At 34.2% G+C, this 19,613-nt stretch overlaps 1 protein-coding gene across 1 annotated transcript in view; it reads right to left on the bottom strand.

Moving 5' to 3' along the window:
* LOC129235124 (bifunctional 3'-phosphoadenosine 5'-phosphosulfate synthase-like) overlaps nucleotides 1–16,143 on the bottom strand; it is a 69,587-nt gene extending 53,444 nt beyond the window's left edge. Inside the window, exon 1 of the mRNA XM_054868814.1 lies at nucleotides 15,989–16,143. Coding sequence (XP_054724789.1) covers nucleotides 15,989–16,018 — 30 coding nt within the window. The 5' untranslated portion in view covers nucleotides 16,019–16,143. The remainder of the gene's footprint in view (nucleotides 1–15,988) is intronic.
* Nucleotides 16,144–19,613: the final 3,470 nt, after the last annotated feature.

The following is a 19,613-nucleotide window of genomic DNA, read 5'->3' as shown; positions in this document are numbered from 1 at the left end:
TGCCGAAGATGGTTGGAACAACGAAATCTGGCAAGATAGAGGGGTGCAGGGGCAGCCAGAGTGACGTCAGAAAGCGTAGATTGCCGCATCCACTGACAAGCTGTAGCAGACACACAAGTTACTTGTTCCTCTATTCTGCAGCAGGTGCAAGATACCCTGAATGTTCCCGTGTCAACCAGAATCATTTCCCGTCGTTTGGTCACACGTGGTCTGCAATCACAGCGTCCGCTAAGAAGATTGCCATTGACCCCACAACAAAGACAGCAACGTTTAGTATGGTGCCGGACTAGAGCGACGTGGATGACAGAATGGCGAAATGTCGTGTTCTAAGATGAATCCCGCTTCTGTTTATCCAGTGATAGTCGCCGCATACGTGTGTGGCGTCAACGTGGAGACAGATCTAATCCGGCATTAACTGTGGAACGTCCCACCGCACGACAACGTGGCATATTGGTTTGGGGAGCAATTTTGTACAATTCCATATCACTTCTAGTTCGTATTCAGTGCACTTATAACGGCCCAAGGATACTTGGATAATGTGCTGCGGCCGGTGGCAATCCCTTACCTTCAAGGGTTACCTAATGCAAATTTTCAGCAGGATAACGCCCGATCACACAGTGCTCGCATCCGCCAACATGCTCTCCAAGGCACACAGATGCTTCCCTTTGGACACCATCTGCACCCCTATTGACTCTATGCCTAGACGTGTTTCTTCGTGTATCACTGTCCGTGGTGGTCCTACATCCTACTGAGTCAACGCCGTTCTCGCTCTGTATTCTGCCTATCATTTTGAAATTAAGATCATTTATTATTCATTGCTGTCCCTGTCTTTTTTTCCAAATTTCATCACTTTCTGACCACTCCTTCTTGGTGTTGCATTTTCGATGTCGAGCAGTGTAAATATGATTTTGAAAACAGCTCAAAAATCGTTCTCATGTTTGGTGATATAAATAGTAAATACTTCTAATAAAATAATTTATTCATTGATAATTTAAGTATTTTCGGCGATTATTTGCAACTCCAATAAACCATAGGGGGCGCTGCAGCCACTGTCTAATGGCGGATGAAAAAGGTAAAACAAACAGATGTCGTTACTTATAACTTGCTTTGAAGCTTAATGAATGACAGTAATATTTCACCGTGTTTGTGGGAAACTTTCTTTTCTATTCCTCTGAAATTACATTACACCACAAACTCTCTGAAGCCTGTAATTTTCTCCAAAGAAAACACGTGGAACGGAATGTTGTACCTTTTTCTTTAGTATTGTTAATCACCACAAGGTAGCGTATTCGACCTCTGGAGTTGCGAATACTTATTAAGAAAAAAAAAATAAACAACCATAGAACAGATTTAGATATAAATTCATGCATTAATTCAATTTTGAAACATTTTGAAGCGGCGAGTTTAAAAAATAAAATTATGTCAGCTTACTCGGCGTTTTGTAGGAAAATAAAAACACGATACTATGATTCACATTATCTTCGCCAAAATTAAAATTTCGTAATTGATACCGGGCAAAAAAAAAAACCTGTATTCTAAACCTTACAAGCATTTGAAGAAGTGGTATAATCTAAACATAGGCGGCTCTTACGGAGGGGCGACTAGGGTATGGAGGGGTTAAATTTACCTGATTGTGTCCTTTATTATTACCCCCTGGTTTAGATTCATATTTTTTAACCATTTATTCATAGCATTAAAATTGAACTGTCTTTTAAAACATTCTAAAAAAACCTGCCAAGGAGGTGAAACCTGTTGAATACTTGCGACCCTGGAGGGGGGAGGGAGGCATTCGTTTTTCCCGGTTGAACATGTCAGGAATCTGGCAAGCCTAATCATAAGAAAATTCCAACTGCTACGATCTAAGGCAGGGCCGGATTAAAACTCTGGAGGCCCATAGGCATTTGAATTGATGAATGATGGGGCCCCCCATACAAATATATGCATTTGATAATCACTTTCAAATAATTAAAATACGTTGTGTAGTTATTTCAATCATAATAATTCAGGGTGGCGACAGGAACTAGAAATAAAAAGTTCACTGACTCCCCCTGATTAAGTTCACCAAATTTCCCTGATTTACGATACCAATGATAATGGTTTCCTTTCTTTGCCTTACCTGAAAAGCATTGCATATTAAATAAAATGCAGTGTTTAAAACGGTTTAAGCTGTGAATTAAAAATTTATTTTGAAAAGATGCTTTTTTTTTGGTTAAAAAAATATATTACCTAGTCGACAGATAAATATTGTAGGAAATCTAAAACAAATACTTTACTTCTAGGAACCAGTAAAGTAAGAAACCTAAGAAATTATTAAAACCACTCTTAAAGACATATCTAATCGTGATAAAACTAAAAAATTTAAATGGAAATAATATCTTGAACCGAATTTTTCAAGCAGTATAACTGTTGCTGCAAGAATAACAAGTAATAGTTAAAGTATAGAAGTAATGTAGTTTTACTTACGTAAATAATACTGCCGTGTGCAGGTAAACGGCAGTATCTGCAGAAATTAGTTTTCGAGACATTTGAAGATATGCGCAGTGAATTCAGTACTAACAATAGGAAAATGTTGGAATTAGACTTTTTTTCGCGCCTCTTTTTCATTGGGAACCAAATAAGCGAGTATGTACAATAAAGATAAAGTACAATATGACAAAAATGCAAAAAAAATGAAAAATTAGCAGTTACTGCCCTTTACCTGCACACAACAGAATAGACATTTATGTAAAACAAATTAAAATCTTTCAACAACCAGTCTCATTGAGCTATTTATTCTCTAATCAAGAACTTAGGTTTTAGTGAATAAATACAGCATTTTAACTATTAAAAAATAATAAAAATATTTACTTATGCACACAACTCAATTTCAAATGATTTCGTTAGTTGTCGAAGAAAAACCTTAGATTACCTTAGTAACAAACATTGAAATGCAAAAACAATTATTAATTTCAAAATGTATGTGGTTTTACAATAAAAGAGTTTTAAAGTCTGAAAAAAAAAAAAAAAACCTTTGTGTAATCTGAAATGACAGCGAATAATACCATGGCAAAAAAACAAATTTGATTTTCAGTCAAAATTCAATATTGGCAATTGAATAAAAAAAACCAAAGTGATAACTTTTTAAGCATTAACTTAAAAAGATTTTTTCTTGAAATCGTCATGTATGCTAATTACTTCAAGACAATGAGTAAAGGCAAGGGAGCAAAGTCATTAATGACGGCTTCCTCTTTGCCTGTAGGGTTGTTTATTTTATGTAGCATGGAATGCGTGGAAAGAAAATTCAAGCTAGGTAAAATATACAACTTTTACAGACACAGAAGCAATCTTAGGAAGCTCATCCTAAGATTGAATACTTTGACCTTGAGGAAAAGGGATGCATAAATATGCGGCACTGTATAATCGCACCTCATTAATTTTACTTTTTTAAAACAAATAATTGGCGGAAAATTTGCAAGGAATCAAAGTACTTCATTTTGCAAGGGGGGCATTCCACGGTATTTTTGACATTATGTAGAGTCCGTAACGTGACCTTTTTTTGCCATAACTTTTTAATTTACTGTTTGATTTGCAAATTATTTTAATTTGAGCTGGTGTGTGGGTAGGAAAAGATCAAAATAAAATAATATGCTAATCAAACAGTAAATTAAAAAGTTATGGCAAAAAAGGTCACGTTACGGACTCTACATAGATGTCAAAAATACTGTGGAATGCCCCTTGGGGAAAAAATTTTTTTTTCTTCATTTGATCAATTTTCCCTGAATTTTTTGTTATTCTTTTTCAAAATTCTCTGATATTTCCCTGAGTGATAAATTTCCCTGATCTCCCTGATCTATCGCCACCCTATAATTGATTATGTACAGTTATAAATATGTCAAGGATGATCTTCTAACGTCGCTGTCGTAATGTCAAAAAACTGAGTGAAGGGAAGAGTTTGGTGGCTCCCTCAATTTGTTTCTAACACACATGCACACTTTTATACTAAAATCTAGAATTCATATATGTGTAGAAAGAGAATTGAAAAAGGGGGTAGATCCTAACTCTAGTTAAGGCGACGGTCATTATTAAAATATGAACACACAAATGAACAGCAGGAATAGCGTTGTATATGCGAAGAGAAAGACGCAGCAATATGCATTCAGTCAGAAATCCATAAATGTAATATTCACTCTCTAACAGGGGGTCCTCCTCCGGAAATTTTTCGAAAGTATGTTTCTAAAATTATAATTTAAGCCGATCTTAAGTGATGTTTCGGGAAGTGAGGCCTCCAACTGCGAAAATTTTTAAACTTGGAAGTCTCTTTTCTTTTTCGCTTTTAATTCTGTGAAGTTTTCCTTCCTTTTTTTTACATAACTAATATGAGATTGACGGCTGCTTTCTTGAAAAATGGGAGTGTGTGGAGCACCTCTCTTGCTCTTGGCGAGGGCGTCATATAAGGTAAATGTACAAAAGGAAACTTGTTTTGTTCTTCATACCTTAACTTGAACACTGGGGAACAGAACGGAAGATGTGTTCAGACACTTTTTTTTAATAGTCAAAACAAATTATAATTTTTATTGATAAAGCTGTCATCAATTGAGTTAAGAACGGACAAAAACGTATGTCATACATTTCAAAGATTTTGTATAAGTATGACTACATTTTTTCAAAATCATTTCCCCCTACATTTTTTAAATAGTTCTCAGCTTGTGAGGGAAAAGGCAAAGTTATGACTAAAACTTAAAAAAAAAAAAAATAGAGCACGAGAGATAGAGAGAGAGAGAGAGAGCGGGAGGGGGGGGGAGAGAAGTAAGTTAAACTTTTACTCTGTAAATAACGTGTAAAAATTCTCTTATCTTCTCTGCTTCATCTTTATAGTGTTCCGTCTCACTGTCAGGTGACATGTTTTCGCACTGTCCTTTACTCACAGTAAAAATTATCGTTTGTTCGCATGCGACCGAAGTACAGAACTGTAACTATCTCATTCTTCTTATTGAAATGCAGTTCAGATTGCAGAACAAATATATACAACAAGTGGAATAGTCATGGCCAATTTCCAGCGATTAGAAGAGAGATAACAGTGCCCCCCCCCCAACCCCATTGAAGTACTTCCATGAGTATTTAATTTTCCCAGTTACTAATATTTTAAAAAGGGGGAAGGGGCATTAAAGCAACTGTGTTAAAGTCACCTATTTTTCGAAACATATCTTTAAGGTCATTGACTCTTGAGCAAAGCATAAAGTTTCTGCTGTTCTTATTTTACGAAGGAAAATCAAAGTATTTGCGCCTATTTTTTATTCGCCAAAAGCAGGTACATATAGGTATTTACAAATATACATAGTGTACTACGTACCATACATTATTTCTCCACAAAGTCACCCTACCAGTTCAGACGTTTGTACCATAGCAACACAAAAATTAGAGATCTCTTGTGGTAGAACTCTTCAGGCTGCCTGTGGAACCACCGTCGGACCGCATTCGTAGCTTCTTCATCACATGCGAATCTCTGTCCTGCCAGAAACTTCTTCAGTGGACCAAAAACGTGAAAATCACTAGGGGCAAGGTCTGGACTGTAAGGTGGGTGTTCCAGGTAGGGCTCCATAGAAAATGAATAACACTTCGCTGCCCATAAACTGTGGACGCCTGAAGAACAACCGCCATCTTAGATGGCTGAAGCGGCGTTGCTCATCAGAGCAAAAGTCCGATAAGGCTGGTACGGTTCAAGTAAAGTTCATTGCTGGAAATGTATATGTTTGCTTTGTACTCACAGCCGTATTTTGGCTAAAAAACTCGGCATAAAGACTTTTTGATTTGCCCTCATACTGATTTCCTTTGTACTGATCGTATTGATTTCCCTTTTGTTCTAGTTTTTTTCCCCTTACACATTTCACATGACTAACAGTAACCAAATCCAACAGTTTTTATCTCTTCTTCAGAGACTCCCCAAGAACTTACAGAAACACTTTACTACTCAATTATCGTTTCACTGCAAATGATCAACTTGGCGGTCTGAATTACAAAGATGGACCACCTCTGCGCTTTACTCTGCAGTATACACAGAGGCATCTACGGTGCTAAGCGGTGTAGCAATAAAGAAATAGGAAAGAAAACAGACTGAATAATAATAATAATAATAATAAATAAGTAAATAATGGCGGAAAATGTTACTAGTTGAAATTTGGAAAAGAATTTTTTTTTTTTTTTACTTCAGGATTTCTCGGGGCCCATTGGCAACTGCCTAAGTTGCCGATTTGGTAATCCGGCCCTGATTTCCGGGTTCGTAAATGATGAGACAGTGAGTGAAGCCAATAAAAAGCAATATATTTCGAGCAAAAGAAGGGTTTGTGACTTTTTTAAATAAAATAATCGGATTTTTTAAAACTTAAATCAACTATATTTTTTAAATTAGATTTTATTTTACTTTAAGCAATTTTATTTTAAATATTTTTTTTTCAACAGACTTCGAAGAGTTTAGACATTAATTATGTTGCATTTATAAACACACTTATAAAACTTATAATATTTTAAAATACATAAAAGAATACATTTTAACTTTAAGCTATTTTCATTGGACTAACTCTAATTTGTAAAAGGTACATGTATGACACAAATAATTTATCGTTTAGAACACCAGGAATAATAAATACCGTAGAAAAAAAATGACTTAGTTTAGTTAGAATTATTTTACTTCTGAAAGTTGAAATAAGCCAAGCAGTTATGTCATGTTAATAGAAGCACTTGCTTTCTTACATTAAGGAAAATTAATATATTTTCTACTGCACTACTTAATTGTGTTTTAACTACCCATTTAGTAAAATCAGAAGTTCACTACATTATGCATTAGCAAAATCTATGAACAGTAATCTGAATTAATATATCTATGTAATTTACTTATGAAGTTAGGATAATTTCTCTTAAACATTTCATAAATGTCAAAATTCAGAAACATTCTATAATTTGTGGTGGGTGAAAACAAGCAGTTTTGCTTTGAATGGAATTAAAAACGTTTATCGTTTTTTTTTTTTCATAAATACGTATATTTTTAGCAGAGAAATCCTATACTACAATAAACAATTACATTTTTCATAGACATGTAGTATATAAAGAACAACAATTTTTACTTCTTTTTGTATTATTGTTATTTCACTTCTCAAGCATAACAGGAATATTGCAGGGTCTGAAAAAATAATTTAGTTCTAAAGTATTGAATTCACACATAGTCAGGCAGAGAAGGATTTCTATAGCTTAGTTAAAACCGAGGTTGTAAGTGCAACATATATTGTATTATGTATGCGCACAAACATTCTAAAACAGAATTTTTTTTTTTTTTAACTTTTAAATGGTTTTAATAAATATTTTTTAAATCAATGAATCTTGCCAGCAAGTTCTAAACGAATCGAGATCATATGATCTCTTGGCTAATTTTACAACTATTTTTATTCCATTTTTACTCAAATCATATATTTTTTAACTCTTGAAAGTTAAGGCTCAGGTAGATGATAAAATACTTGAGAAAAAGAACATCTGGGGAAGATATGTAAAAAGATTCTCAGTATTTTTAAGATCATTATCCTCATGGCAATGTCAGTTTGAAATATGCATAAAGAGAAATGGTAAAGTTATTGGCCACTTAAAAGACTCCATGGCAGTCAAAAATACATTCATGGCAGGACTGTATGTTTGAATTGAAAATAATTAAAATTGCTTTACATTTAAAAAAAATATATATGTTTAGGGTATACATATCATATTGTTTTGAAAGTTTTTTTTATATGTATTCTAGATAAAGTTAAAACAATAATACAATCCCCCCCCCCTCCCCTAGCTAAAAATTATTTTACCAGAAACCCAATTCGTTCGGTTTCATCTCTGTAAGACTGTAATTAGCAAAGATTATAATTAGAAAGCCAACTTACATTCTTTCAGTTAATTGGGTTGCTAAAATCACAGAGACATTGCTGGATTTGATACCAAATGAGTCACTACGGGTGTGTGCTAATAGAGCAACCAGTTAACCTGGTCAATTTTTTTGATGACAATCAAAGTTGTCAGTGGTTAATGTGTCCATAGAATACTTTCATATACAATTGGCTAGCCAGTAACTCTATTACAATGCATCTGGTTAGTTACCAATGGAACCAGGTTAACCGGTTGCTCTATTTGAACACACCCCATAAAAGGTGAGGCAGCCAAAAGAGTAGGTACATGTGGTTGCCAATGGCAGAAGCAAGCAGGGAGTCAGTAGCATAACCACGATTTCACTTTGGAGAAGATCAAATGAAATTTGCATATACTACTCAAATTCAAGTTTTTTTTAAGTATACAAACAGGAAAAGTATGTGAAAAAACATGAATTATTTTTTCAAAAATATTTTTCTTCATTTAATACTCCAGATCCCATGGATCCTAATCTTGCCTATGCCACTGTAGGAGGCGCAGACCTCTAGTAATAGGGTCATTCCATGTCAAATCACACACCTAAAATGTGAGTGCTCACAGATTTTAACAATATATTGCAGTTTTATACCCATTTACTAAGTGGTATTAAAAAAAAACGAATTTTGACCCTCTAGCTGTTGCAGTTTTTTTGATATAAGGGGTCGAAATTTTAATGTTTTGCTTCACCGGCTCATACTTGCCTGACCATAACTCTGAAACAAATAAAGTTAGAAACTTGAACTTTATATATTTTGAAAGTTTACATTCAGAGCTTTAAAATGATATATTACTTGATACAAAAATACAATTTTTCATTTTGAAGGTCATTTGAATTGACCTTTGACCTTGAGTGTTTCCAAAACTTATAATTTTAAAAATCTGAAGAAAAAAAATATTTTGTATACACTATTATTTTCTTTATTTGTGCCAAGTTTCATGTTGGGACAACACTGGGATCATGCATAATTTAACAATTTTTCATTTTGAAGGTCATTTAAAATTGGCCTTTGACCTTGAGTATTTCTAAAAGTTATAATTTTAAAAATTTGATAAAAATATATTTTGTATACTCTGTTATTTTCTTTATTTGTGCCAAGTTTCATGTTGGGACAACACTGGAATCATGCATAATTTAACAATTTTTCATTTTGAAGGTCATTTGAAATTGACCTTTGGCCTTGAATATTTCCAAAAGTTATAATTTTAAAAATCTGAAAGAAAAAAAATATATATTTTGTATACACTGTTATTCTCTTTATTTGTGCCAAGTTTCATGTTGGGACAACAATGGTATCATGCATAATTTAAAATTAATGTTACTTCGAGTGGCCAAAAATCAATTGCCATCAATTGAAAGTCAAATATGCGTGCACAAATGTGTCATAATCATGCTGATAATACAACATTAGAAAAATGAAAAATTCATTCAATGTGATGAATGTGATGTACAATGAGTAGATTACATAAAATAATTATACAAGTCATCCATGCAGTAAAACTGGACTTAACAGTTATATACTTCCTCCTGACAATGCTTTGCTAGGTTGATTTCTGCTTCTGCAATTTTATATCTCCTTCCAGTTTCTGCACTTGAGTAAAAACTGGTCTCAAGTCTTCATGCACATAATGTTATGGCAGACATTTACTGGAGTATTCCATTGTCTTCACATGAGGCAACTTTGTGGGTTCAATTTTTCTTCTAAAAATACCCCACAACGCTGTTAAAACTGAACCGAGTTGACTAAACAAATTTACTCATGTGTAAAGCGAAGGCTTGGCAATGTCCCTAAGAGTTGAATCAATTGAAAAGTTGATTCAACTCATCAGGATGAGAACCTTGTTGTTGTTTTTTTTGTGCCAGCAAGGCTGGCAATTTGGGGTGCGCTGCTTCACTTTTATAACTGTGCCGTAATTTGGTGTGAAATCCGTCTTCCACAATACATACATGCCATAGGGACCCATTAATAGGGTAGGCAACCATTCACAGCATAACAACACATTCACACAAAGGAAGGACAAGGACAGGAGAAAAAGTACATCCATGCCCGAGCCGGGATTCGAACCCGGGACCACCCCATCGCAGGCAAGGAAAATGACATCTGTAAGTCAATCTGCAGACAATATTTATAATAGAGCAAATATAATTTTAAAATATTTTTACATTTCTAAATTATTGTCTGCCAAACGTTGCTATATCATTATTTTTCAATTTATTGTCAAACATCTGTTGCATGAAACATTAAATTATAGTCGATCCCCTAATTGTCCCAACATGAAACTTGGCACAAATAAAGAACACAATAACATGTATAATATAAATATTTTTCAGATTTTTAAAATAATAACTTTTGAAAATACTCAAGATCAAAGGTCAATTTCAAATGACCTTCAAAATGAGAAATTGTTAAATTATGCATGATCCCAGCGTTCTCCCAACATGAAATTTGGCACAAATAAAGAATATTAGTGTATTATACAAAATATTTTTTTTTTCAGATTTTTAAAATTATAACTTTTGGAAAAATTCAAGGTCAAAGGTAATTTTGAATGACCTTCAAATTTTAAGATTGTATTTTTGTATCATGTAATGTATCATCTTAAAGCGCATTTTAAGAGCTTTAAAATGGAATCAAGTTTTTGCATGTAGTGCAATTAGAACAAAAAATATGCATGTTCAAAAGCAACTCCATCTACCAAAATTCAATTTTTTGTAATGACCCCCTATCAAAAAAAATCTAAAAATTTGGGTTTTTACTTTTATTACCAAACACTACCTCTGTTTAAAATTTCAGAAAAATTGGAATGGGTCAACTTGAATATCTTACTTTTTTGATCGATTTGATATGGAATGACCCAATAGCCTCCTAACATAATCCTTTGACCAGGTCCGAATCTACATAACCGCCAGGAGGTCACAAGAAAACAAATTTGAAAAATTATAATAAAGAAATAAATAAATAAAAGAACTTATGCTCAAAAGTTTTTAAAAGTCAAAATTTTTTCCAATGTTTTAGTAAAAATATCAATAAAAATACAAACTCAACACATAATACTTAAGAACAACAGTGAATTTTTATTAATAGACTTAAGGAGCCTTTAAAATACAAAGTTCAAAGAATTTTTTTTTCAAACAGAAAAAAAAAGTTTTATGTACAGAAAGAAACAAAATTGGGAAAAAAAGTGATGAAAAATTCACAAAATGTGTTTTAGTTACAAATGTAACTAGTATGTTGTGGCCATCATGAAACTTTCTTCTATATTTTTCTTTTTTTTCCTGATCCCTCCCCATGCTTGACGAGGAAGCAATATTCCCAACAAAAACAAAATTACACATGAAAAAACTTGACGACCATCCCAATGTCTGCATTATTGCAAAAGCAAAGCAAAGAGCGAAAATTGAAAGTTATTTTAAAAGCCTTGCTTGAATTAATGACAAATATTTTATTTGTTAACAAATATAAGATGGCAACAGTTAAAAATTTTAAATCATTGAAATAATATTTCCGATCATTTCCATACAATTAAAATCACGAGAAATAAGCAGACGATAATCTATTACGATTTATCTTTCTTATTGTTGCACTAATAAAGCTATTTTTATTCGCTAAAAAATAATGATAATAAAAATAAATCAGCACCTCTTGGCGCGATTGGCGCCAAAATTGAACCAAAGCCTGTTTACATATGGATTCACATATATTCCAAATTTCAACCAGAACGTAGCATTACTTTTTGAGATAGGGCACTCACAATGGAAAAAAAGAACGGGCGATTGCGCTACCCCCTTTTTAGCTGTTGACACCAAAATAAAATCAGCTTTTATACCCACTAAGGGCTACTTGCCGATAAATTTTTCTTTCATTCCGTTCATTATTTCTTGAGATACAGCAGTCACAATTGACGACAAAAAACGTTCTATAGCTCAACCCCCGTTTGAGTTATTGACACCATAATTGAATCAGCACCTGTTTCTGTTACTGGCAACATATGGACCAAATTTTGTTTGATTCCGCCAGTTACTTCCTGCGGAATAGCAATCACGCGTAACTCAAAAAACGTCCCATTGCTCCACCCCCCTTGGAGGAATTCGCGCCAAAAACCAATGGGCACAAGTTCACATAGGGGCACATATGTGTACCAAGTTTCGTTCGATTTCATGCGGTAGTTTTTGCTGTAGAGCGGCCACAAAAAACTGGTCACACACAGACGTGACACACACACACACACACACATACACACACACACACGTACACACACACACACATACACACAGACAGACAGACATTTTCCAAAAATAGTCGAAATGGACTCAGCACACCTCAAAACGTTCGAATCCGTCAAAATTCGAAATTCGAAAATTTGCACGAATCCAATACTTTCTTCTATATATTAGATATAGAAGAAAGTAAAAATCACCATTCTTGAAATTTTATGTAATTCTAAACATGAATTTAAATGTATTATGTTCAAACAGAGCGACCAGTTTAACCGGTTGGTTGACCACAAGACAGCTAATGACGTCACTGGTTAATAAGCAAGCCAGTGGTCGGCTAGGGGTCCTGCTGATTTTTTGCAGAGGGGCCCAAAATTTATAGATCTGACCTGACTTTGACACAAGTATTCTCAGTTCATTTTTTTTTTCGATCCATGTTAGGTCTAAGAAACCTTTCATAATAGCAGTGGCGTACTTAGTATAGATGATACCCGGGATGGTAATTTGTGGTGCCCCGCCTCCCCCGGGACAAATTTTCAAATTTGCATTTTAGCTTTATATAATTAAAAAAAAACATGCAATTTCACTTTGGTTGTTACCTCCCAGACGGGTGATGCCCCCGGGGCAGCCCCCCCCCCCCTGTAGCGTCACCACTGATAATAGGTAATCAAAATAATTACAACAAAAAAAAAAGAAATAACATTCATTCTGTTTCTTTTTTTTTAATAATGGTTAAACTAACACTAATAACAGCTACAATCAAGACAAAGTTTAAAAGCAAGCGAAAATTAAAATATATAATTTGAGTTGGAGAATACCAAACTAGCCAAGTATGCATTCTTTAAACTGCCTCTGAAATTTCTATAAATTTTTACAGGGGGAATGACTCTGTTGTTTTTTCATTAAACATAAGGGGAGTCAGAGCTTGTTGCACCATGGGACATGTTGGACCAGTTTCAATTAGAGACGTACCGAGTAGCACTTTGGCCGAGTAGCCGAGTACCAAATACTCGGCCTTTCACTACTCGGCCGAGTACCGAGTTACCGAGTACTCGGCCGAGTTAACAAGTACCAATTATGTTTTAAGCAGAACCACTGACACACACGTGATCAATTTTGAACTTATTGGAATAGTAGTATAGACCTCTTTGTCCATATAAAAGTTTTTAAAACTAAATTCCTGCTGAAATTTAATTTCGTATTATTTAAAAAATTTTGTTTACGTCAAAAATTTTACAAAAAAAATTATTTTTAAAATTAAAAATAAATAAATAAAAGGTATGATTGATCAAGTTGGAATTAAGACAAACTATACCAATCTATTTTAGTTCTAGTGTGCCAAACATAAATAATTTTTAAAAGCAAATGTGCAGGAACACTGCACACATGTGTTTCTGCGTTAGAAGGAACGTCTTTATCAGTGCATAAAATGTGAGCTAAAGAATGTTAAGACATTCGACAAAAAAGTCCAACTTTTGTCGGATGTCTTTAAATCTACAAGCTCACATTTTGTGCATTGAAAAAGGAATTTCCTGTAACGCCAAAACACGTGTCTGCAATGTTCCTGCACTATGCTTTTAACGTTGTTTTATTTCCCTTTTTTTAAGCAAAGGAATTTTTATATTTCTTATAACTAATTTTTGTTTGTAGCAAAAATCTATTTTTTATGTAAAAGTTTCATATTTTCTATACTTACCTTTTTTGCACAATTTTTAATAAATAAGTTTTATTAACTTTGGGGACATTAAATGGGGACATAATAATGAAGTTTTTAATGCTTTAATGGAATAAAGATTTATTCCATTAAAGCATTAAAAACTTCATTATTCTCAAAATTTAAAATTGACTTGTAAAATGATTGCAGAATATTAAATATGCTTGCGCTTTTTTATAAATTTTAATATCTGTCTTGGACAATATTCAATTTTTTGCAACTACTCGGTATTGGCCGAGTATCTGATCAAAATTTGGCCGAGTACCGAGTACTCGGCAAATTGGCCGAGTATGCCGAGTAGTTACCGAGTACTCGGTACGTCTCTAGTTTCAATAATATTAAAATACAGTCCCTGATTATCTGGACTAATGTGGCAGATTGGCAGTCCAGATAACAAAAAATCCGGATAGGACGGAGTTCCATCTTCTAACTCCATCCCCAACTTAATTCAAAACCCATATAATTACATATTTTAGATAAATAACAAAAGCGTATTGCAAGTAGTACTTACTGTTTTATTTAATTGACAAATGTCATGAGCAAAAGTGACCGTGTCAGGGGGTAGGTAGAAAATGAAAAACATTTTAGTCTTCTTTATTTTCCCCATGCACTTCCATAATCAGTTTTACAAATGACCGATTTCAAACATTCTTTACTAGACTGGATAGTCCAGAGTCTGCACAGTCGCGAGCCGGATAATCGGGAGTCTACTGTAGGTACTTTATTTCAATTTATGACCAAAAAATAGCATTTATAGTTCTACAAATTCCACAATAAAATCACATATGCGTTGAATAAGTTTTATTTCAGAGACAAATTTTATAAATATTTCAGCAGTGCTGAGTAACATTCATACTCTGCGACTTTATTTCTTTAAATGATTTTCATGAAAAATGGAGAAACTAGTTCATTCCTCTCCTAAAGTAAGATTATTAAGTTTTTACAGTTACGTTATTTTTTGAAATAAAGAAAAAAAATATGTCGTTGGATTTTTTTCAGACCAAGAACCAGGGATATGTTTCCCCACTTTCAGAATGCATACAAAAATATTCAGCAGCCGTGAAGTTGATGAAGACTAGTTGGGTTGATTCTTGAAAAAATATAGCTGATTCTGGCTCAAATAGCACATAAGTAGAAGAGTAAGTTATGAGAGTAAGTTAGTTACATTATAAGATTTATCTGTAAAATTTTAGCAGAAGTTGTTTTTGTAATGCTAACCAATGTACCCAGGGCCCAAGCAGGTTAATTCACTTCAAAGTTCTGTTAAAATAAAGTATAAAAAAGTTTCTGAATTGAACATATTAAAAAAAAGCAATGTGCTTAAAACTTCTCATCATGTTTTTCGTTCTCATCATTATTTTAAAATTTTATTCCAAGCTTTATACTAATAGGTTTTTCTTTCGTTCAGTGTTCTCCAATTTCTTCCAATTCCCTACAGGAATCTGAATCCTGTTCCACAAAACTGAGAACAAATTATGAGCCCATTGTTTTTTCAATTATGTGGTTTTAAATCACGGATTGTTTCAGCATTACAAATGTGATTCTTTTAAAAATATAAAACATCATAGGAGATATGAACACAAAAATATTTAAAAACCTGGCTCAATGATATAATGATAGTTTTCAAAAACCACTGCCATAAAAAATATAAGGTACCTATTTTTCCAACAACATTCAGGTTAACCAAACTAAAATGTTTAACTTTAACTGTATTTAGTATGCATTCCTAGGGAAATAAATGCACTTCACAGACATTATTATAAAACCCAACAGATGAATGGTTATGTATGTATACAAAAGTGCAATCTTCTTGATCAAACATATTTAATGACGAATTTAAAGGTAGGTTTAATGATCAATTTATTGTACTAAAATAATAAAAATAAAAATCTTTCGTGTGCATGTTAAGTAAAGTAAATGATTTCCAAAACAATTTTATAGAAATCATACACATGATTGATTGTATTCATACAAGTGAAATAAATATTGAGATAGCATTTTCCACAATAATGATATTTGAGAAACATCTTAATGCAGATAAAAATAGTGATTCATTGATCTCAAAAAAAGTTTATGAACCTAAATAAACAATACAAACAAGGAAATGAACATCTGCAGAAATTAAAGTAAACAAACAAATAACTCACCGGTTTAAATTTCTTGATTATTTCCGTCATGATTACACTTTTGATTTAAAACTACAATAAGAGCAATTACGATTAATTGCTTGCGGATAGTCCGAAAACAAGTAAAAATATTTCAAAACATTAGCTTCGTATGGGAAAGGATTGCTTAGCTGGCGTCTGTCGACGACGACCGGTTGTTAAACGTCAAATTGCGGCTCTTGCGCCTGACGGGCGTCTAGCCGCAGCCCATTCTCTCATTATGCGCATGCGCACTCCTGAAGTTGCTTAGCTATATTGCCCAATATTGCAAAACCGCGTGTGATTCTATTGGAGTCCCTAAGGGACTCTAAGTTATCTTAGCGTTGTGATGCGTTTTAGACAGCATTTGCACACGCCTGTTTGTATTTAATCTTCGTGTTGCGATGATTTTTAATTCCCATTGCGTTCCCACAAATGGCCCTTTTCCGAGCAAAAAGAATGTGGTCCTCTTCAGGGCCCAAAAGACGAATCTCTCGTGCAATCTTGCACTTACAGGAATTAGAATCTTGAGCTAATCATTTTCTATTATTCTATTTGAAGCTTACTTATGAACCCTTTAAAAAATGTAAGTCTAAACCTTTACAATTCTAAAAGTAACAGGATGGAAATTAAAAATTTCACCATCGGGAAATCAAAAGTACTCAAATTATTTTGGAAACGAAAAACTGGGGAAGGTTTTCCACAACATTTTTATCAATAATTTAATCAAACAAAAGAAGATAGGAATGTAGCCGAAAGGGGTGGAAAGGGAGAGATTTCTTAACTTTATCTCTTCATTTTACGATACAAAAAATAGGCGGCTGGGTGAACCAAAAAAGTGGGGGGAGAGGGGAGAGAAGTGGGGAAGGCGCCCATGAAGCTGAAATGTTTCAGTAAACTTTGACTCTCTTGTTTCATTTTAACATTACTGATAAAAAAATCTCTAAAATTATGGAACAAGTATTCAAAAGGTTGACGCAGAGTCACCATAAACTTCCTGCTTCCATTTCAAAGTTCCATTCTTGTGAAATAACTTTAAAAAAATTCATTTATTTTTCATTTTAGTTTTTATTTGCAGGAAATAATTTGCAGGAAATGTTTTTCACAGTGCTACAAATAAACGATTAAAATTACAGATCATTTAAATGAAATAACAGACGTAAGTTAATATTGAATGTAGCAACTATGCGAGCCTGTACACGTTTTGGCATCGAATCATAGCGGTGCCGAATGTCACGATTGGGAACAGCATCCCATATGGCTGCAATCTGAAGCCAAAGTTCATTCGTACCTACTGCCGGACGAGACACATGGCTGAGTCTCCGACCAACGCAATCCGAGACATGCCCGATCGGTGTCATATCCGGAGAACGGGCAGGCCAAGGAAGTAGCGTAGCCCGTCATGCACCGAAGAACAATTGTACGTTATGTACGACATGTGGACGTGCATTGTCCTGCTAAAACACTGCACTAGGACTGCTCTGAAGAAAGGGTAGTGTCTCCAGCGTCACAGCGTCCCTGATGTGGCGCTCGCTATTGAAGTTACTCGTAATTTGAACTAGATGTGATTGATCTTAGTATTCAATAGCGTTCCAGACCATGACGCCTGGCGTTATGCTGATATGACGTCGTATTACGCACTCTGGGAGGCGACGTTCCCAAGTGTAACGTCTGAAGCGTGCACGTCCATCGTTTTGTGCAGATTAAATCTGGACTCATCCGAGAAGACGACCGCTGCTAGTCCTCGCGATATTGAACGTGTTGGTGGGCCCATTGAAGCCGAAAGTAACGATGATTGAGGGTGAAGGGAACCCTGTATTGGAGAATCCTTGCATACAGGGGGTCCTGGCGTAGCAGACGTCGATGAACTGTGGATGCAGCAAGTGTGACACCTGTAGCCATACTCCAACATTGTGCTAGCGTAGGATAGGACGCCATACGATCCATAACAGCTAGACTGGCGATTTATCGATTATCCCGTGGCGTCGTTCGGTTGCGTGGGCTGGGGCGAGCCCTTCGGCTAATTTCATCGTCCTCTGTCCATCTTTTACAAATACGCATCAGAGTTTAGACATTGCGCCCCGTGCCGGTGCTGATTTGTCTGCACTTAAGTTCACCCTCACGCATGCCGATCATGCAACCCCATTCAAACTCCGTTACTCGTTCGTATGACGCTCAGTGTTTTGGACGAGGCATACTGAGTACGAGAGGAACATCTACTATCGGCAGATAATCGTTCAATTATTTCGAAAAGTCTATACAGCCCTTTATATACAGAGTCTACGCCACTGTTCAGAGTGCATTTCTCGGTCTACGCATGCACGACGTCTTTGTAATTCCAATCATTTGCATATCTTATCCTGCTATTCATTTCCTGTGAATTTCGGATCATTTGCAAAATTCCTTTTTGGTGTTGCAATTTTCACAAACATGAGTGTATATACGGATACGACAGTCGCGAAATTGATGCTTCGGTTCAAATAGGAAGATTAGAACCTTTGCAATATTAATAGCCTTTTTTTCTTATTCATTTATCTGTTTGCAATTAGATATGATACAAATAAAAATGGCAGGGAGACTTTTTTTTTTTTTTTTTTTGTAATACATACGATAAAGCAACTATTAGAATGTTGTTATGCGCAATAGCTAAAATGATGATAACTATGGTGAAAAATGTCAAGTAGTTTAAAAATCAGCAGACAATTGTTTTTAATTTAAATTATGTCTATGTGTTTCAAAATAAATGGTGCATATACATTTGTTTTTAAAGAAAGAAAGCAAAACAAAAAAGAGGAAGAAGAAAAATCTTTCAAGCCTACAAAGTTTGCAATCAACATGTTTCGGATTTACAAAGAGTATCGAGGAGTTTAGTGTACAAAAGAAGTAAGCAAAACGAAGGCATTGAACTACATTTGTCGTTTGTCTCTACGTCGATAATTCACTTCATTTTTATATTAAAAGAGGTTTTCTTTCAACGTTGAAACACATGTCTGCAATTATTTGCAAATTTGTGCAATTGCAGAGCTGTTTAATTTACTTTAGCAAGATAAAGAGTTTTAATCAGGTATAAGTGACAAAATAAAAGGTTATAAAAATATTGTAAGCCAGATTAAATTTCAGGGGAAGAAAATGGGGATTAGGAATTTGTGATGGGAATACATTTGACTCAGCAGAATACTATGCCTTTATATCCATATACTTTTATTTTGCTTTGCAAGAGAGGATCCTTCTAACCCCGAAACACGTGTCTGCCAGTATTTCAAATTTGAGCAATTTTACTTATTCATTTTGTTAAAAGTGTCATTTATTTGAAACACTTACAACCTACTGATTTTATTATAATGTATTTAGCCTTTTTTTTTTTTTGCCAACCACTTTTTAATTATTTATTTTTTAATATTTTTTATTTCATGTTTCTTATGGTATAAAGAGCAGATAAATGGGAGGGGAAAAAAATATTTTCTTGGTATTTTTCATCAATTTTGAACTACTTTTCCTCCTAAATTGCTGCTGATCAGTTTGAATAGAACTTGAATTTTTCATCATAGTTTTCATTATTTTATGCGTGGTGCGTTTCAAAAATATTTTTAAAATCCCAAAAATATTTAAAAAATCATCAAAAAACGAT

The sequence above is a fragment of the Uloborus diversus genome, chromosome 2 (assembly GCF_026930045.1).
Source record: "Uloborus diversus isolate 005 chromosome 2, Udiv.v.3.1, whole genome shotgun sequence".
Classification (NCBI taxonomy): domain Eukaryota; kingdom Metazoa; phylum Arthropoda; class Arachnida; order Araneae; family Uloboridae; genus Uloborus; species Uloborus diversus.
This window is presented reverse-complemented; position numbering and strand designations above follow the sequence as displayed.